At 41.8% G+C, this 21,129-nt stretch overlaps 1 protein-coding gene across 1 annotated transcript; it reads left to right on the top strand.

The window, feature by feature from the left end:
- The first annotated feature begins 11,513 nt into the window (after positions 1–11,513).
- On the top strand, positions 11,514–11,846 carry LOC103250512 (histone H4-like). Its single transcript, XM_008049107.1, has one exon. It carries the CDS (start codon positions 11,514–11,516, stop codon positions 11,844–11,846), a length of 333 nt encoding a protein of 110 aa, XP_008047298.1.
- The last annotated feature ends 9,283 nt before the right edge of the window (positions 11,847–21,129 follow it).

The following is a 21,129-nucleotide window of genomic DNA, read 5'->3' as shown; positions in this document are numbered from 1 at the left end:
ATTTCATTTAGGTTCCTTTTCAAATTCTGCCTAGTCATTTTTAATAGTCTTTTATTGCTTGCTCATGTTTTCAATTCCATTTTTTATTTCTGTAAAACATTTTAAGGATACAGTCTATATTCTGATTCTGATAATTCTTATATTCAAGTTCTTGAGAAGTCTAATTCTATTGCTTGTTGTTTCCGCTGATGACTGGTAACTGTTCATTGTGCATTCATGTGACTGATTTTAATCTGTGAGAATCCTAAAGAGCTCCAGCTGTGGGTACATTCCTCCAAAAGGGATTCTCTTCTGATTCTGCCAGGCATCTTGAGTGTCTCTGAAACTGAAATCGTTTTAATTCAATTCTTTTGCTTGAGATTTTCCTGGATAGCATCTGTGGATAATGTGAGTTTAAGCCCCAAGCCCTCATGGGGTCAGAATTCCAGGAGAGACATATCTCCATCCCCAGTCAAGGAAGGAACAGACCGCCTTTCACAGCAATTCTCTTTACCAGATGGGTTTTTCTAGTTCATCTTTTCACTGAGAGAGCAGATCTTCACGATTCCTGGCTTTCGCAGATTCCCCATCAGTTCTGCCTACCTCGTAGTACCCAAGACCTTGTCTCCCTTCCACGGTGCACCCCCACTTGCCCCCTGTGGTGTGGCAGTTAAAGCCCAGGCAGCCCGTAGCTCAGATGCTCACTGGCCACCCTGTCAGCGCTCTCTTTATGTTTAGCCTCTGTAGATTTATGTTCAATGTTTACAAGCTTAGCTACACATTTAAAAGGGTATTTTGTAGTATTATATCCAGCGTCTCTTAGTATGTAATTGGGAGAGTTTCTCAAAAGAATTCAGTCTTCGTAATTCCAGAGGCAGAAGTTCACCAGACCTTCTCTATCTGAAGCTTAAAGGCCAGTGAGACAATATAGCTATAATTCCAGAGATTTTGGAGAGGTCCTACTCTGTTACCTACCGTTTAACTATACGTGAATTTTCTAGAACTGAAAAGAAATGTTTAGAGTGAGCAGAGATAAGCCGGGGTGTCAACCAATCAATTTTCACAATATGCTACCACCTACCATTTAGCTGACTTGCTAACAAGTCACTCCACAGAGGATCAAATAATTCAGAAACTATTCACTTATACAACAAATATTCGCTAAGAACCTACTCTGCCTGGTACTAATACGTAGGCATACAGAAGTGATTAAAACATGAACTCTGCCCTCAGAGAGTTTAGCCAAAATGACTAAAAAAAATTTTTTTTGCCTAAAAGTGTGAACCGATCAATAAATAGAGATTGCCTGGAGCATCACATTAAGACTCTGAGGACAAGTCCAGGCTCGGTAAAGAAAAGGGATCTCTTAAGAAAATGAACTATAGTGGACAACGGAGGATTAATGGACTTTGTTGGGAACAGATATAGGAGACAGGTAGAGAAACTGTCCCAGAAAGGGCAGCTTACAAAAGGCCCTAAAGAATGAGCAGGGAGGTCCCACTTCTTAAAACTATCATTCTGGTGATTAATTTTAGAGGGACACATTCAGACCCTAGAACCCTATATTCCATTGGGGGAAGCCCTCATGAATGGGATTAGGGTTCTTACAAAAGGGATCGAGGAACTTGGGTTTCCTCCTCTTGCCCTTCTGCCATGTGAGGACATAGCATTTGTCCCCTCCTGAGGATGCATCTTGGAAGCATCCAAGTCACCATCTTGGAAGCAGAGACCAAGTTCTCACAAGACACCAATCCTACCTTGATCTTGGACTTCCAGCTCCCAGAACTGTGAGAAATAAATGTATGCTCTTTATACATTAAAAAAAAAAAAAAATAGCAGGCAGCTACTGGCTGGATGTGGTAGAAAAAATCATCCAGACAGAAAAAAACACACAGGAAGACAAGCAGGTGTAAGATTTCACCCTTCTTTACACTATCACCCTGAATTCAGGGGATACGGAACTTCTCAAAGGTTTCAGGTTTTGGCCCCTTGTCCAGACGTGGCCAGGTGGTCAAACATCAAACCCCTAGGTCAGACTTTGCCATTATGTGGTTTCTAAGCAAGTCATTTCACCCCCAGGGCCCTCATCTTCAGCAGTCAGGATGAGACTCAAGGGTCTCTGAAAGCCCTTGCAGCTCCGAAAGTCCATCAGGTACTCCTGAGTTTTTGCCCCCATACGCATTCTGAATTTGCCAATACTGAAGCTGTGAAACTTAACGATTCCATTTGGTGGTTTTTTGGGGGGGATTGCTGGTATATTTTTGTGTTTTACTGATTAAGAGAGTCTACATAATATCTCTGTTCCACTCTGTTGCTCAGTTTTATCTAAAAACACAAATCAATTAGAAAATACAGTTCTGGATTTTGGTAAGGGCTTTTGCATGTCATCTGTGGTCAGTCAGCCTTGCAAGGATGGGTTTCAGGCTGGGAAGGCAGACTCAAATCTACAATTCCCACACCACAAACCCTTCGGGTGGGATCTATAGATCACCTGCTCCATATCCCCTACAGACCTTGATTCAATTGCAGGATCCTGGGACCGACCGTTAACCACTCTCCCAAAACCATTGAGTGGCAGAAATCTACACAGTCAACATCATTAATGTCCAGGTAATTCTTTTTTAACGCACCCTCAAAGAGAGAACCACTACCTCTTAGCTTTGCTCTATTCCAGGGCAAAAACAAAACAAAACAAAAACACTAACAATAGTAACCAGCATTTATTGAGTGTTTACTATGTGTCAGGATTTGTGCCAGGCTTCTCTGATTTACTTCCTTTAAATCACTTGCCCAAGTTCACACAGTAAGCAGTCAATTGGGAGAATCAGGATGTGTCTATGTTCCTCAGACTCCATGTTCTCAGCCGCTAACCAGACCACAGCAGGCTGTGGTGCCTAAAATTTTCAGCTCTGGCACCAGACTCAATAAGTTCAAATCCCGCTGGGACCATTTATTAGCTATGTGGCCTTGGGCAAGTTCTTTTATCTCCTTGAACTTGAATTTCCCCACATGTAAGGTGGGGATGACAAGCACCCCTGCCTCACAGGGTGGGTGGTTGTGAAGGCAACTCAGGTAAAGTGTTGAGAGAGAACCTGACCCACGGCAAGCACTTAACAAGCATCAGCCACAACCATCCTGCCTCCCTTCTCCAGGCTTTCGGCTCTCTGGTCCCAAAGGAGATCTCTGGCAAGCACAAGAAGTCGGCTCTGAAGAAAATCCAACCCCTGTGCTGGAAAACAACCCCCAGTACACACTCTACCAACAGTGGGTCAGTAGTGTTGTCTTTGGAGATAAAAAATGGCACATGATTGGAACTTAAATGTTCAAAGGGCGTCAACTCCTTTCTAGCACAGAACACTTCCAGCCTTGCTGCTTCTTTTCCTTTCATGCCTCCTAATGGTTCTGTCTGTCATTATGAACCTTTCATTTCTGCTTCTCCAAAAGCACACAGGGATTCCATCCTTTCATCCTCAAAATAGTTTGTCTTTATAGTTTGGCAGGTAAGAGTTGGTGGCAGCAGTAACTCCCAAAACCTGCCTCTCATTATGCCAAGAACTGCAATGTGTTTGCCACATCAAGGCATGAGTGATAACAAATGCTTTCGGATGGTGAGAACTGCTCTTTATGGCCTGCTTTCCAAGTGCCCTCCTGACACAGAAGAACTTTTGGACTAACATTAATCATCATTAGTAGTGCACGGTGGTATCTGTCCAGGTGACATCTCAGCCCAGGAGGAAAGCTCCATCCTGAGAATGTCAGCTGCTACCTCAAGACTGAGACATGGAAATACAGCAAAGAACTTTTGTCTCCACAACAAAAATGATTTCTTAAGTCATACTTTTACTGAATCTCCTAAGGAGGTGAATTTAAATGATAAATTTTTCTTTCCAAATAAAACGATTTTTATAGTCATGAATACAATTTTAAAATAAGTGGCTATTTATGACCACAAACATTTTGAGAACCCAGAAAAAGGCAAGTCAGAAGAAACAGGGGCATTGCCACACTAGCCTATGTGAATCCAGCAAGGTGCCTGTGACCCTCATACCCACCCCAAAAGCTCCACTGAAGAGACATGAGACATGTGAAAGTATGTCCCCAGCACACCAAGGATGTGCTGATCATATGGCAAACAGATTGCTCCTCTTTTTTTTTTTCGGAACAAGGTCTCGCCTGCCTCTCACCTACCTGAGTTGTGGGTTTACAGGAATATGCCTCCATGCTCAGTTAATTTTTTTTTTTTTTTTTTTGAGTTGGAATCTCACTCTGTCACCCAGACTGAAGTGCAGTGACCACTCCTGGCCACTGCAGCCTCGACCTGCTGGGCTCCGGCGATCCTTCAGCCTCAGCATTCCAGCTAGCTGGAACTACAGGCACGCACTACCACGCCTGGCTAATTTTTTATTTATTGTAGAGATGAGGTCTCGCCAAGTTGCCCAGGCGGGTCTCAAACCTGTGGGCTCAGGCAATCCACTCACCTCGGCCTCCCAAAGCACTGGGATTACAGGCTGAGCCACCGAGCCTGGCCTAATTTTTTATTTTTTATAGAGACAGGGTATCACTATGTTGCCCAGGCTCTACTCAAACTCCAAGGCTCAGTGATTCTCCTTCTTCAGCCTCCCAAAGTGCTGGAATTACAGGCATGAGCTGCTGCATCCAGTTAGACTCCTCCTTTTGAAAGGTCTACCCACTAAGCAACACCTGAAGCTGGTAGGACCCAGCAAACTTCCCTTGGCAAGACTTCCCTTTTGCTGCACCAGGAACCTGTCTACCTCCCCAATGTACTAAATCTATGCCACTGTTTCAGCAAGAATAGCTGAGCAAACATCAACCACCTTGTGTTTTGTAACAATCAAATACTCTCATCAGAAACCTCTATCCTAGAGAAAGAAACTGTCAGCAGTTGAGAGAGGTGCTTCACTGTCCTCAGAGAGCTCCAAAATGACATTGCTAAGGTCCTCCCAACTTCATAGAGTCTCACTATGTTGCCCAGGCTCTACTCAAACTCCTAGGTTCAAGTGATTCCTAGGTTCAAGCCTCCCAAAGTGCTAGGATTACAGACACTAGTCCCCCTAGTTCCTAGAGCAGCCCCGTTTCTGCAAATGGGCAAGTACGAAGATATGGAAATATCTGTTTCTTCCTCTGACCAGAAAACCAGCTACAGTAATAAGTCAAATAATTATTACAAAATATTTCCAATGAAGCTATTGAATTACAAATAAAGTCTCTTACTAGATGGATGGGATGAAAATTAAGGGGAAAAAAGTTAACCATAATACAAGATGATACTGAACACAGGTTCAGACGCTAGACACAGCTAATCAAACTGCTAACCAGAGATTCCCTCAACCACTTAGAAAAGGAGCAAGGTGTCTTGGATCCTCCCAAAATCTGCTTTCTAGACTCAATTTTTGAGGTGGACTTCCTTGCTTTCCCCTTGGTCACCAAGCCATGCTGCCCTCTGTCCCTGGCCCCAGGACCATGCAGGTCTAATTCTGGTCCCTAGCCTTCAAGGTAAGGAAGCTTCTTCACTCCCAGGTCCCCATAGATGTCTGCCTGGACCGCTGGCCATGTGGCAATAACCTCACACTTGCCTCTTTTGCTCTTTTGTTTTAACTGTAGAGATGAGATCTCGCCACGTTGCCCAGGCTGGTCTCGAACCCCTGGGCTCAGGCAATCCTCCTGCCTTGGTCTCCCAAAGTGATGGGATTACAGGCTGAGCCACCATGCCTGGGCAGCCTTTGCTTTTCTTGAAGGTCTCCATTGTCCATCTACGGGGCAAGAAGCCCTGATATTACTAAAGCCTGTGTATTCAATCTACTCACCTGGGTCAAACAGGCCTTAAGAGTCCAAGTCTGTCTTTGTTTTGTTTGTTTGTTTGAATTCTTTTTTCTTTTTCTTTTCTTTCTTTCTTTTTTTTTTTTTTTTTAGAAAGCAGGATTTATTGAAAGGATAGAAAAGCCTCCACAGTGGGAGGGGACCTGAAGGGGTTGCTCAGCAATCCTGTTTTTACATGTGAGGCAGAGACATTGAATGACTTATTCAAGGTCATATAGCAAATCAGGGAGTACAAGCTAAGCCTTCTGTTACCCAAGCCAATGGTTTTCACACAGCACCACTGGGAAGCCTGGGAAGGAGGGGGAGGGTAGAGCCTGCTGAACCCTGCCCATATTCCCAAGGGTCCTCCCTTCCAGATGCTGCCAATTCTACTGCTAAACTCTACCTGTAAGCCACTCCAGAAAATTGCCCTTGGGTGATAGAGCCACTTTGCCCAAGAGTGCCCGTGAATTTCACTAACTTAGGAGGAGGCCATCTGTTGCTCAGGATTGACTGATGCAAGGATACAAAATCCCCACTTCCTTGCCTCCAGGCAGCACAGACACTGATGTGATCGATGCTCCACTGCATCCCACAGGATCCAGCTGAGCCTCCATTAAAGCCACATCCTTCCTCCTGAGAATGCTCTCTCATGAATCACTTGCCTAAGATCCCCTTGTCTTCAGCTCTGCTTCCAAGGAATGTGACCTGGCACTGGGCTTCTCCACGAGTGCCCCAAGCCGGAATACTGGCTCAGGCCCCCCAGTGATGGTCAAACGGCCTCCATGGCCATCATTACCCAGAGCCCATTGACATTAAGTCCAATTCCTCAATGGAATAGCCCCTTGTCCCTTCCAGTTTAGAAGTCCACTCTTCCTCCCAGGAAAAACACCACATCCCTTCTTCCTGCCCTCTCAGCTCTCACCTGACTTACAGTTAGGAGCTGAAAGACATATTGTGAAGGCAGCGAGTGGTCAAGCTGAGGTTATCAGCAGCAGTACATTCCCTAAAATACTTACTCTTCTGGTTCTCCTTAGGAAGCAGAAATATCCTCCAACATTCCTTAATTTGTTTTTTACATGATGAAGTATTTTAACCAGAGAATGGGGGTTTCATCACTGCATTACTGCCAATGCTTCTGAAAATATTCTATCCTACATTCTCAGAGGAATCACTGCTCTTGCCCCATGTTCTGACTGACATTCTTATCTAGATGTAGAATTTGAGATAGGAAGGCTTGTCACTTCTGTGGATTATTATTTAACCATGTCTTGTTTACATAAAACAGCATCCTAGAAAATGAGTTTGGACTGGTTTGTTTCCTGACAGAGATCAGATTATTGACAAAATATCCAATAATTTATAACCTGCCTTGTAACAATTGTGGCTATTCTTTTAATGCCCTGATATGTGCCAGGCACCAAATTACATCACTTCTTATCCTCACAACAGGTAGGGACAACACAGGTTAGAGAAGTCAAATAACTTGGTCAAGGTTAAGTAACAAATACATGGTAGGGATTTGAACCCATGGTTGTCTAAACACAAAGCATGTGATTAGACCACTTCATCACCTGCACTTCCTGTTGTTACAGTTCTTGAGACTGGTTCTGCCTCACTGTGGTTCCTGTGGCAAGCTAAGCTTCCTACAAGAATTATTGGATTTTCTCAAAAGCACACCATGTTCTCTGACCTTGAAAGAGTAAAGCAATATGAAGGGCTTCTGGTATAGATAACGAGAAGGATCGAAAGGGGCTTTGACAGGAAGATGGAGCAAACATACTCATCCCTAGTTCGCCCATGGGTGCAGCTAAAAACCATGAGCATTCTATTTAAAACAAGAGCAAGAAGACTCTGAAAGGTAAAAAGAAGTAGTTAAGCAGGTGAAGGATCTCAGGATCCAAGGAATGACAGGGTGGTGAGTTCTTGGACATTCTTTTTTCCTCATATATTTTTCCATCTATACTGGAGAAGCCAACAGCCTGGAAACACCAACAGGCAGAGACCAAAAACAAACAAGCAAGACAAAAACACCAAAAAACCAAAAACAAATTAAAAAACCCTCTAGCCTTCCGAGTAGCCGGAATTACAGGCATGTGCTACCACACCTGGCTGATTTTTTGATTTATTGTAGAGATGAGGTCTCGCAGCCCAGGCGGGTCTGGAACCCGCGGGCTCAGGCAATCCACTCACCTCAGCCTCCCAAAGGCGCGGGATTACAGGCTGAGCCACCGAGCCCGGCGTAACTCCTCTATTTTAGCCAAATACTACCTCCCTCCTTCCCCCTAAAAAACTGTGGTCACATTCCCACCCACACCAACAAAGACCAAGTGGAGAGCCAAGATGGTAGCAAGCACCTCAACACCCTCGCCAGGATGGTTTCAGAGAGGCTGAGTGTGGAGGCTGGACTTTCATCTTTGCTGGATGGCAATCCTCACAGAGATGGTGTCAGAGGAGGCCAGGGGAGTGTCAGGACTTTCCCACCACAGCTCAACAGTACTGAGGCCAATCCCAGTAGTGTCAGCAGAGATCAAATGAAGAGCAGTATCCCTCCTCCCCACAGCCGGAGTTATATTAGCTTCAAGGAGCAAAACATTATTGAAACAAATTTAAAAACTACAAAGAATTAGCAAGGAAATCAGAAGTCTCAGCAAAGACACAGAAGACAGAAGAAGAACCAAGTAGCAATTTTGGAACTAAAATATATCATAACTGAAATTTTTTAAAAACTCAATTGACAATCTTAGTAGCAGAATGGAAAGAATCAGTGAATTTGAGGACAGAATGGTAGAAATTATCCATTAACAACAAAGATAAAGTAGACTGGGAAAAAAATGAACAGAACCTCAGAGACCTCAGGTACTATAACAAAAGATATAAAATTTAGGTCATCTGACTCCCAGAAAGCAAAGAAAAAGAAGGTGGGGCTTAAAAAAGTACTTGAAGAAATAATGGCTAAAAACTTTTCAAAACTGGCATAAGACAGAATCAAGAATCTGAATGAGGCGGGGCTTGGTGGCTCAGCCTGTAATCCCAGCACTTTGGGAGGCCGAGGTGAGTGGATTGCCTGAGTCCACGGGTTCGAGACCTGCCGGGGAACTTGGCTAGGCCTCATCTCTACAATAAATAAATAAATAAATCAGCCGGGCGTGGTAGCACATGCCTGTAATTCCAGCTACTCCGAAGGCTGAGGCAGAGGATCACCGGAACTCAGCAGGTCAAGGCTGCAGTGGCCAGGAGCGTGCCACTGCACTCCAGTCTGAGCGACGGAGTGAGACTCCAACTCAAAAAAAAAAAAAAAAAAAAGAATCTGAGTGAAAACCAAACAGGATAAACTCAAAGAAATCCACGCCAAGACACACCATAGTTACACAAAAAAGAAAAAGAAAAACCATCTTGAAAGTAGCCCGAGAGAAATGATACATGAGCTATTAGGGAAAAACAATTTGAATGACAGAGGATTTCTCATAAGAAGCCAAAGAGGCCAGTAACAAATGGTGCAACATTTCCAAAGTGCTGAAAGAAAAGAACTGTCAAGAATTCTATATCCAGAGAAACTATTGTTCAGGGGTAACATTCTCAGATGAAGGAAAGCTAAGAGAATTTGTCACTAGCAGACCTATCCTCAAATAATGGTTAAAGGGAGTTCTGTAAAGAAAAAGATAAAAGAAGAAATCTTGGAACATCAGAAAGAAAAGATAACAAATAGAGCAAAAATATTTTTTAAAATACAATAGACTTTGCTTCCCCTCCTGAGTTTTCTAAATTTGGTTGATGATTACAGCAAAAATCATATCACTGTCTAATGTGGCTCTAACAGGATATGCAGAGGAAATATCTAAGATAATTATATTATAAAGGGAAGGGTAAAAGGAGGGGTAAAAGTTTCAATATTTTGGTGGAACTAAAAAATGATACCAGTAGATGGTGATAAATATGCATGTAAGTATGCCAAAAAGCTATGTAAAGAGATATACTCTAAAACACTACAAATTTATCAAAAAGGAATTCTATAAAATCTACTAATAACCCACAGAAAAGCAGGAGAAAGTCCAAGGAGAGGTTGAAGAGAGGAATGACAGCATCTTTACCTCTTATGCCAGAGTCACTCTAGTGCCAGCTGGATCCTTTTCACAGGGGACCACAGTCCATCTGCTGCTCTGAGGGTACATTTGGGGTGAGACAGGGGAGGAATCCGCCAGGCTCTTCCACAGAGCTTTGCCTAAAGTGGTGGGTTGGTGAATGTTTGTCCTGATGCTCAGGAAAGACTCTTCTCGGCCCACAGGCTGACCTGCCAGCATACCCCAAGGGGCTCTTGTCAAGGCTCGGGTCTTGTTCACCTTCCACATAGGGGAGACTCCCTCCCGGTGGAAGATGGCACATTTACATTCTGATTACAAAAGCCAACAGGCCTGCTTTGTGTGCAACCTATACTCCTGGAAAAATGGAACTAAGATGGCTTTGATAAAGGATTAATGCAGCTTGGGCAAGAAGAAGCAGGTGCAGCAACTTGGAGCAGTGCCCCAAATGCTTAAATAAGCTGGGTGCAAAATCAGTCAGCCTTGGTAAACTCTACCTACCATATATAAATACTTATTTTAACAGGCATCTTTAGTCTTAGAAATAGTAAGAGAAAATAAATACTGAGTTCCAGAGTTATTGAACCTCCTTAATTTTTTGAGGAACTGAAGCCCTGAATCCTTCCAGGCAGGAAAGTCCCCAAGCCTTGTAGTAAACATTTCATAAGATGGGCTGGCCCTGTGTCTCTGGCCTCTCAACTTTGTGTCTTTTAGAAGAATGCTTCTGAAAACTTTCCATCACAGCTATTTATAATCTGTATGCTTTATAAAAAGAAGAGAGAAAAGGTGTCTGGGGAGGGTAATTGTACATTACATGGCATTCATTATTCTATATGTAATTTTTAATCAGATCAACATAAAAGCATCTTAATATATTCAGTAATGGCACTGGTAACTTTAAATATTAAAATCTACATTAAGAAAAAAGGGAATTTGATACACTGTCTCCATCATAAGCACAATCAACTTGGCACACACCTCAGATCTTTCTCTTCAATCTCCCATGCACTTTTCTTCTTCTTTTTTTTTTTTTTTTTAATCGCCCAGTTTGGAATGCAGTGGCATGAGCATAGCTCGTAGCTCACTGCAACCTCAAGTGACTCCTGAGTTCAAGAGAATCTTTCACCTCAGCCTCCTTACTTCTTTCTGCTCCTTCTCCCTCCTCTCACTCCCTTACTCACGACATAACAAAGAACAGGGTTGTAGGGGAGTGGTCAGAGCCAAGGTTTGCCAAAAAAAAGAAAGAAATCTGATTACTCCTTCTCCTTCTACAGACTCAGATACCTAAATCTTTTTATAAAAGTAAAAGAGAACCCAATTCTCTTTTACCCAGAAAATTGCTTTTTATGTTTGCCCTGTCACTAATAGATTTTTCTGTTGAATTCTGATCCGTACCCTAGATTCCTAAAAAGCGTATCTGCAGTGTCAGGTCAATTTCCCTGAGTTTTTGGAAACAGTTTTCCTTTCACCAAAAGGCAAATAAATAGTCCGCGGAGGCTTGTCCTTCCATGAGCAACTTCCCAAGAGCAAACCTGTCACTTGTAAATACTCAAGAAGGTTGCAGAAAATTTAGGGACAGGGTTCCATAGCTTCTTATATACTGTTACATTTGAAATTAATGCCACATACAATGTGTGTATGTCCAAAAGTCATTTGACAACGTCGGGGCGTGGCAAAGGAGGTAAAGGCCTAGGAAAAGGGGGCACCAAGCGCCACCGGAAGGTCCTGCGCGACAACACCCAGGGCATCACCAAGCCCGCTATCCGGCGCCTGGCCCGCCGCGGCGGGCTTAGGCGCATTTCCGACCTTGTCTACGAGGAGACCCGCGGGGTGCTCAAGGTGTTCTTGGAGAACGTGATCCGGAACGCCGTTACCTACACCGAGCTTGCCAAGCGCAAAACCGTCACAGCGATGGATGTGGTCTACGCGCTCAAACGCCAGGGCCGTACCCTGTATGGCTTCGGCGGCTAAACATTTTGGAGTTCTGTAATAAAGGCCCTTTTTAGGGCCCCCTCAAAAAAAAAAAGAGATACACTCTAAAATACTACAGATAAATCAAAATTGAATTCTATAAAAGGTATAGAATTCTATAAAATATATAATCTGGCTCTTTCTGCCTTGAGCTGATCAGTGAACACTAAAATCCATGCTAATTCTCCCAAGCCACTTGCCTGCTATGCAGGTCACTTTCCACTTTCCCGTTGACTGCAGGAAAAAAAAAATACATCATTTCATAACCATGGTCCTAAAGTGTTCCTAGCAAGCTTGCATTCCTCTTAGAGGTGGGCTGGTGTTTATTGTGTTAGTCCATAATGCTGCAACTTTATACTGGCACAGGAAGCTAGTGGTTTTCTAAAGTATCCCTGAAATTCATTACCATGGAAACAAAAGGTATAAAAAGATGTTTTTATCTAATAGGAAAACCTAGAGGAACTCTTAAGAGAGATCAAAAGTGTTTTCAAAGTAAAGGGATAACCAGATGCGCTATGGCTTAGGTTAAAGAAGCCTTGGAATGAAATCTCAAGGCAGGTTAACAGAGGAAGGAGGAGTGCGTAGTGACAGTGTAAAGCATGTCAGCACCTGCCACTGGGAGGTGCTGAGGCTGGGTTAGGGAGGAACAGGTGAGGCTACTGGCCAAGTCTGCCCCAAAAAGTAGCTGAAAGAACCCAATTCTCTTCTTTGGACAAGGTACAGAAGATAGGGTTAGAACTCTGGTCTCTCTCCAGTTTATGTGAAAATAAACTGTCTATTTAAGATTGACAGTATCCTACAAAACCTGGTCCCAATATATCCACCCAACCATTCTAGACTAGACTGAGGAGTAAATGAAAGAAACTTAACACAAATGTGTTCATTTTGTCATCCATCCGTTTAATCTAGAACTGGATCCCAAGTGTTGAGGAAAGGCTGTCAAGGTCATCTTTTAGTTTGGAAAAGGAGGCGACACAAACCACATGTATGTATTTTGATGCTTCCAGTGTTTTCTGGAAGTCCAAGTAATTTAACCACATCCTGCCATCAACTTCAAAACACGACTGTAGAAAGATTCCTCTTTCCATGGAAAATTTTCTATGCATAAACAGTTCTGCCCATCCGTAATAACACAAACTCTTCCCATCCAGCATCCTCCTCAGAAAACATCTGGAATAAAAGGAAGCTCCCATCAATGCTGCTTAAAAAAACAATACAAGTTTCCCAACGTGCAAGTTTCCCATTGTCCCTAGAAGCCGCGTGGTCATTCCAACAGCAGGGAGGGGGGACATGGGATAGTCAGACTCCATCCCCATAGGAGGCCATTGTGCACCATAGACACACTAGCCAGCCCGTGTGCCATTCCAGCCACCCACAGACTGAGAATGAGGCTAACAGCTCAAATCCTCCATGTTAGTGGTTTAATTTTGCTGCTCAATGACAATCTTTTCTAATGGCAAGGAAAAATGATTTTAACTTAGAATAGAGTTAAACCAACAGCAGGAGTATGTTTTGAGAAAGGAAACCACACAGAATGATTTTGAAAATATACTGTCTGAAAGGCGGTACAAAGCAATAATTGAAAGCATGGACTTTTGAGCCCATCAGACCTCAAATACCACCTGGCCACTTACTTTCTGGGTAACCTTAGATAATCCCCATTTCCTCATCTGAAAACATACCTATCTGACAGAACTGTATTAAGGATCAAATAAGATCAGACGTGTTACATGTTTAGCACAGTGACTGGCATGTAGGAAGCTGTCAAGAGATGTTAGCTCTTGTACCATTTCTATTAGGAGCAGGTGATGTCCATCCCAGAGAACTCAAGGCTCAAGAACAACACAGATCTTCAAACATCTGAAGGTCTGTCTCATGGAAAACAGATTCACAAAAAGACAGGAGGATTGGGTGAAGAGATATGTCTAACTCAAATAAGAGGAACACAAGACAGCATTGAATCGCTACCTATCAAGGGTCTTCCTTGAATAGATTTTTGGTTTGGATGAAAAGGTATACCAGAAGACTTCAACAATCCCTTCCCACTCTAAGATTCCACGATTCTGAGTATTTGGAGGACTAGGAAAAACAGTCACTTTTTTAAAAAAAAGTATTTTCTGCCAAGTTTCCATAAAATCTTTACAATGTCCAAATGTCCGTGAATTACATGAATGGGCATTATCCATTCTATTTGAAAACAATGGAGTTCCACTACTGAATTTAATTCTGAGTTGTTTAAAACAAAGTACAATGCAAAACTGTACTTTTCCTTCATAAGAACCATTTTCTAAATGGGCCTAGATCCTTCGGAGGTAATTCTCATGCTATAGATATTTTACTTCAAAATCTAAACTTGTACCACTGTACTAGAATGAAATGTCAATGGTATTAGCTTAAACATCATTAAATTTTAAAATAGAGTTAAAATAATATTTATTAATCAATCCCATGCCACTACAATATTTTAGATTGCTGATTTAGTATCTGAAAAAAATGTATCACATGGTATGCACTATACTGATCAGTAGAGGTTGAAATATTTAAGAGTAAATATAAAACTAAATTTTAAGCATGTGCTAAACCCACACTATTTCACATATAGACCCTTGGCCCCAAACAACCCCAAGAGAACACTGGCTCAGATCAGCATGGAGCTGACAGATGGGGCATTCAGTAAAAAAAAGTAGTGCTGGGTTATTTCATTTTCGTTAGAGAAGGAAGCTGTGGGAAAAATATTCTCCACTTAATCTATTTTATTTTCAGCAAGGTTTTACCTGTAAATATTAATTTATACACCAGCAAAACTCACTAGCTGCTAGAGCTGCATGAATATAAATGAAATAAAGGAATCCAAACTGAAAAAAATGAAATTTGCTGTATCTTCCAAAGATTTTAAATTCCATCTCAGTGGTTTCAAAGACAGCAAAACATCTCACATTGAGCTCCCATTTAAATAGGTGGGGTTATGAGGGTAAAAATTACAAGTTAAAGCACTGCAGCACTAAGAAGAAAAACATTCACTTATTCCATTTACAATGCAGAACTTATTTCCAAATCACTCAAAACCCTTTACATTCAGACTCTTGTCAAATCTCCAAGTTTTTACCTGCTGATATCTAAGACCACCCTGTGAAACAAAGACGGTGCAGGTTTGAATACCCACAGTTTACTCAAGGGTCAAGAAAACAGAAAGAAGGAACTGTGAGCCCCTCAAGAATGGTGACTTTTCTTATTCGAATGAGGCGAATAAAGTCAGTTCACTGGTAATGCATTTAATTTCTCTCTTAGCAATCGTGTCTCTACATTCAATGATAATAGTATAGACAGTCAAAATATGCAATGAAATAAGAAATCAAGGACAATTTTTTATCTTATGTTACATGGATTCTAGAGTGTAAAGGATGGGAGAAGGCGGGAAGGAGGGTTTCATAGCCCATCCTTAAATCCCCTAGCAATTTACCCCTTCACTGTTCCTACAACCTTGAGGAAGAGGGCACAGCATTCTGCCTCTGGATGCCCTAGCTCTCTGGCTTGGATTTGAACTGAAACTCCGGTTTTGTGTTCAATGGGAGTTGGGAACATAGTATTCCAACCCTCTTCATTTTGAATCCTCCTGGAAGAAGCCTAAAGTAATCCTTTGAAGTGATCTCATAGCAGAGAGATACTGTGAGAAAGGAAACCAGTTTCTACTTCCTTCCAACCCACATAACTGGCATCAGGTCAAAATTTCGTGGGATTCCCAGGCTTGGAAGACCTTTCTTCCTCTCCCAGCTACTCAGTTTGCATACACCTACCCATCCCTCTAAGGCCAACCCAATCCCACATTACCGCACAACGCCTTGTGCTATGGAATGAATGTTTGTGTCTCCCCAAAATTCCAATGTTGAAATTCTGACCCTCAACATGACAGTATTTGTAGGTGAGGTTTTGGGGAGGTGATCAGTTCATGAGGGTGGGCCCTCTTGAACAGATTGGTGGCCTTATAAGAAGAGACAGGGGACAGTTTTGTTTGTTCATTTTTGTTTTTGTCTCTCTCCACTATGTGAGGAGACCAGGAGATGACCATCTGTAAACCTGGAAAAAGGCCTTTACGAAAAACTTACCATGCAGATCCTCTGATCTCAGACTTCCAGTCTCCCAAACTGTGAGAAATAAGTGGTTATGGTTTAAGCCACCCAGACTATAGTATTCTGTCACAGCAACCCAAACTGACTAAGACATCTCGGCTGATAACTGCAGCTTCCTCAAAGGAAGTCGGCTTTTCCTCTGAATCCAAGCACCACACGGTAACCCTCATGACACTGTTTTATTTTGTTCCTTGTTAAGTTACAGGTGTTAGTGACTTCCACTCAACTAAATTATAAGAAACATGTAGGCTCTTCCCTAAGATCTTCTACTTCCTGCATATTATCCATTAGAATGTTGAACACAGGCATATATCTATGGGATGCTGTTGGTGGGTTGATTGAACATTTTAAATATTACTTGCTTACCTGTTTCCCTCACTAAGTTAAAGAGTAAAATGCTAGCATCTATTCATTCTATTCTACTTCTATTGGTGGGGAAAAAGAGAGAGAGAGAGAGAGAGCTCTCACACTTACTGGGTTTAAAAGGACCAAGCACCATTCAGCATTGTCTCGCAACATTATGACAGGACTCTGTCTTATACATGTACCTAGGCTACATTTACTCTGCACTGTGTAAATATAATCTATCTTTCCCTGTGAAGTCCCTTTACATTTGAACAAATTATCCATATTTGATTAAAGTGAAAATTTACGAGGGCATAATTAATATGTTTGAATTATTCACATTTTAAACAGGTGGAACAAGATAAGACATAATATGAGTCAAAATGTAACACATTTCATTCCACTGTTTTTCTGGTTGTCCTAAGATGAATGTGACTTCCAGAGCAAGCACTTTGGGATTCTTTTAGTGCTTTCACTTCTGACATCAGTAGATGTCAGAGATGATAGAATTAGTATACTCTAGGCCACCCGTAGGAGAAAAACAAATTCTTCCCTCACAAAGGATAATATTCTTTGCCTAGAATGGATCTGTGTTTGTGTCTTTGGGTCACTGTATCAAGAATACAGAGAAAGGGAATTCCAACCCAAAAGACAGGCTTGAAGGCTGCCATACATGCCTACACTTATCCAGCAGCTGACCTCAACCACAACTCCAAACCTGGTGTCTCCAGCTACCAAACCTGGGGTCTAGATAGCCACAGTTTGCTTGCTGTTTTCCAAAACTGAATCCTAAGGTCACTTTCCTTTGGGTGCTGAACAACATTAAAAGTTAACACAACTTATCTTTTTGTCACCTAATCTTTTCCTTGGTTTTCTATTTTTTAAATAAAATTGACTCTGAGGCCGGGCTCAGTGGCTCAGCCTGTAATCCCAGCACTTCGGGAGGCTGAGGTGAGTGGATTGCCTGAGCCTGCGGGTTCGAGACCCACCCAGGCAACTTGGCGAGACCTCATCTCTACAATAAATCAAAAAAGAAAAATTAGCCGGACATAGTAGCAAACACCTGTAGTTTTGGCTACTTGGAAGGCTGAGGCAGAAGGATCGCCAGAGCCCAGCAGGTTGAGGTTGCAGTGGCCGGAAGTGTGCCACTGCACTCCAGTCTGGGCAACAGAGTGAGACTCCAACTCAAAAAAATAAATAAATAAAATGAAACTGACTCTGGCCCCTGACACATGGATTTGGAAAGGACAGCAGTCCACTCCTTCCTTAGCTTATCTGGCTGGGACACAGGGACCTGGTGAGGTCCCAGTCTCAAGTGTGGCCTTCAAGAAAACTAGATAAACTTGCTCAATGCCAGAGCCTATTTGGATCACTCATTTTCTTCTTTTTTTTTCAAATTAGTTTTATTTTATTTCAATAGCTTTAGGTGTACATGTAGATTTTGGTCACATGGATGAATTGTATCATAGTGAAGAATTCTGGGCTTTAAGTGTAACCCATCACACATCTAGGGTCCATTATAATTTCTCATTCCTCACCCTCCTCCCACCCTCCCTATCATTTTGTTCTGTTTCTTGACAAATGCTTATACTTTTAACACTAATCTGCCATTGTTCACCAAGTAGGATAATCAGTATGAATGGTTGAGAAATTAGAAAAGAGGTATCACTCAGAACAATTGTTCTACTGATGGTGAACCTAAATATCTTCTTCCTCATTAACTCATCATAACAAATATTTATAGTGCTTCCTATGTACCAGGATCTTACTTAGGGCTCTATGCACTTTATCTTACTGGTCATCATTAAACACTCTTACCAGTCTCATGAACAATTCATTATTATTATTATCTATATTTTATAGATAAGCCAGGATTTCGAGAAATTAACTCTCTTGCTTAAGATAACATAGCTTATAAGCATTATATCAGAATTTGAACTCTAAAAGTCTGACTAGATCTTGCCCTATTTCATATAATTCACATTAATCTGTTTTACTCAGCACCACTAGATAAATACATTAAAATAATCTATAATTTGAACAGTCAGATCCTGATGATAACAAACATACTATCTATAAGTCACAAATGTCTATCTAACAAATTTGCATGAGTATGATTTGGCATTTGTTCTATAAATAACATAAATGCAAACATTCTCAGAGCTGAGATGATAAATCACTTTGAGAACACTAATAAATAGAATTGCCACAATGTAGATATTAAAGTGTAAGAAATCATACAAGCACAAGACAAAGCTAGAGTTCACTCTCAAGCCACACAAGGGGAAACAAAGGCAAGATGCTCTAGCAAGAATATGTCATCATTTACACATCCCAGGGGAGCCTCATGTGGCACTGAGGAGGATATAGAGAGACAGATCCATGGCTGGCTTTCCTGAAGCTGGGACTAACCAATAGGTCTGGAGCTGAGTTATGCGGAGGAAACCAGACTCCCTGAGCTCAGAGGGAGTCTAGAAGAGTCTTGGAGAGAGACTCATGACCAACACTGAGAATGCCTGTCTGTGAGCTTGCCAGGCCTAATGAAGGAATGCAGCAGAAATTGGCCTTATTCTGGAAACAGAGAAAGCTGGTTGGGGACAATGCTATGCCTAGAACCCACCCCTTACCAGCCTGGTGCTCCTTATGTTTTCAAAATACGTAAAGATTACAAGGATTGTTATATGTGGTGAAGAGTGCTTAGAGGCAGGAAAAGTCCCCAATTACAGCTAAAAGAGATGTCTCCGCCTTTTGCCAGAAAGTGTGTTATACCAATTAAATGGGTAAATAGGCCCTTTTCCCACCACGAGGAAAGAACACCTCTTGTGACCCTCTATTGATTAAGACCGCTGTGGAATGTTATTTGCAATCTCATTGCATAATGGAAATCAGGAGGTGGCTGTCATGGTTTCTGAAGACAAATTGCTGGGAGTGGAGACAAATCATAGTCTCCCTCGTCTCGTACTGTTCTCAATTCCCAGTTAATGTGTATCACAACGTCTACATTTCTTAAATCTACTGTCTCACTTCTCAAAAGATGAGATACAGGCAACCAACAGACACATGAAAAAGTGCTTAGCTTCACTAATCATCAGAGAAATGCAAATCAAAACCACATTGAGATACCACCTAATCCCAGTCAGAGTGGCCGTCATTAATAAAACAAACGAAAACAGACGCTGGCGAGGAAGCAGAGAAAAGGGAACACTTCTACACTGCTGATGGGAATGCAAACTAGGTCAACCTCTATGGAAAACAGTATAGTAATTTCTAAAAGAATTAGAAATTGACCTTCCATCGGACCCAGCAAACCTCCCACTGGGAGTATACTGGGAGGAACTCAAGTCATTCTATAAAAAAGATACCTGCATACACATGTTTATTGCAGCACTAGTCACAATAGCAAGAACATGGAACCAACTGTGCTGCCCATCAAAACTGGACTGGATAAAAAAAAAAATGTGGAACATATACCTGATGAAATATTATGCAGCCATAAAAAAGAACACACATATGGACATCGTGGCAACATGGATGGATTTAGAGTCTGTAATACTCAGTGATCTATCACAGAAACAAAGAACAGAGTACCATATGCTCTCACTCATAAGTGGACTCTGAACATTTACCATAATACCATAAGAAAGAAATTGACAGTAATGGGATACTGCCAGGGTTGCAGGGGGGAACACAACACCAATAAGGGTACCTAATCTCAAACCAGGCACCAAAGGGAGGTCCAAACTTTACCTGTACAATGTCCTCTTGTATATCTAATCCTGAATTATACCCATTTTTTAAAGTCAAAAAAAATCTATTGTCTCAGGTAGTAAAGATGAGTACCGTGGTGATCTGGGTGACCCAACTTTAAGAATTGCTTTCAAGTGACCCCTGCACTGATCACTCCTCCTGAGCTATGCATTATTTAATAAGAAACACAACTTCCAAAAAGGCATGCAATTAAAACTAAATCCACACAACAGTTGCTGTGAATATGACCAATATGAACAGAACTCCAACCAGGTATTCGTCAAAAGAAAAAAGGTTGCTGTTAGAAAGAACACCATTAAATCTCATTTTTGTTTTGCAACTCTGACTTGCTAAGTCAGCCAGCAAGCAATGTGTGTGAAGCAGTCATTCCCAAAGTATGGCCTGAGAAAGAGCAATACCAGCATCACCTGGGAACAAGAACCATAGCAACTCTCAAACCTCACCCCCAACTGAGTCAGAAACTCTGAAGGTGGGCTAAGCGCCCTATATTGCAATAAGCCTGGGCAATTTCACACATGCTCACGTGTGAAAAGCACTGGACTGGGTACAGGACCATGTTCAGACTTTAAGTCTTCCAAGGAAGGCATGACCTTTGGTTGCAAAATGCTATACTCAAAAGAGTCTAGGAAGAAACCTGTGCTAAAACCACTGCAATCTTTAATTGTGCTGTGAACCTAAAACTGCTCTAAAAAATAAAGTCTATAAAATCTAAAAAACGGCACTCTCTAGAGTAAATGAGTAGAAAGAGCATAGTACTTTCCCTATGCAGATTTATGTATTTATTTACACAGCCCTTGACTGGTTCTAGAATGGTTTTCAGACAACTTCTTAAACAGAAATACACAGCATCCAGCCACAAACCATTCTCTTGGAAAGACCTCTCACCACTTTAAAACAACCTCATTATTTAAAACACCCAAAAGATAGGCATTTATCACTAAGCAAGCTGTAAAGGTGTCTTCAGTATTCACTGTGGGATTTCAGACCCTTTGAGGCTAGGGGAAGGAGAGATGGATTTGATTTAAATTTAAGTTCAAAATGTG

This window comes from Carlito syrichta, unplaced genomic scaffold (genome assembly GCF_000164805.1).
Source record: "Carlito syrichta isolate Samal-C Ts95f unplaced genomic scaffold, Tarsius_syrichta-2.0.1 Scaffold130535, whole genome shotgun sequence".
In the NCBI taxonomy this organism is placed as follows: Eukaryota; Metazoa; Chordata; class Mammalia; order Primates; family Tarsiidae; genus Carlito; species Carlito syrichta.
Note: the sequence above shows the minus strand (reverse complement) of the source record. Positions and strands in the feature narration are given on the sequence as shown.

What these genes read in the sequence shown, in the direction of transcription:
- LOC103250512 (XM_008049107.1), top strand. Translation starts at nt 11,514, where the DNA reads ATGTCCAAAAGTCATTTGACAACGTCGGGGCGTGGCAAAGGAGGTAAA.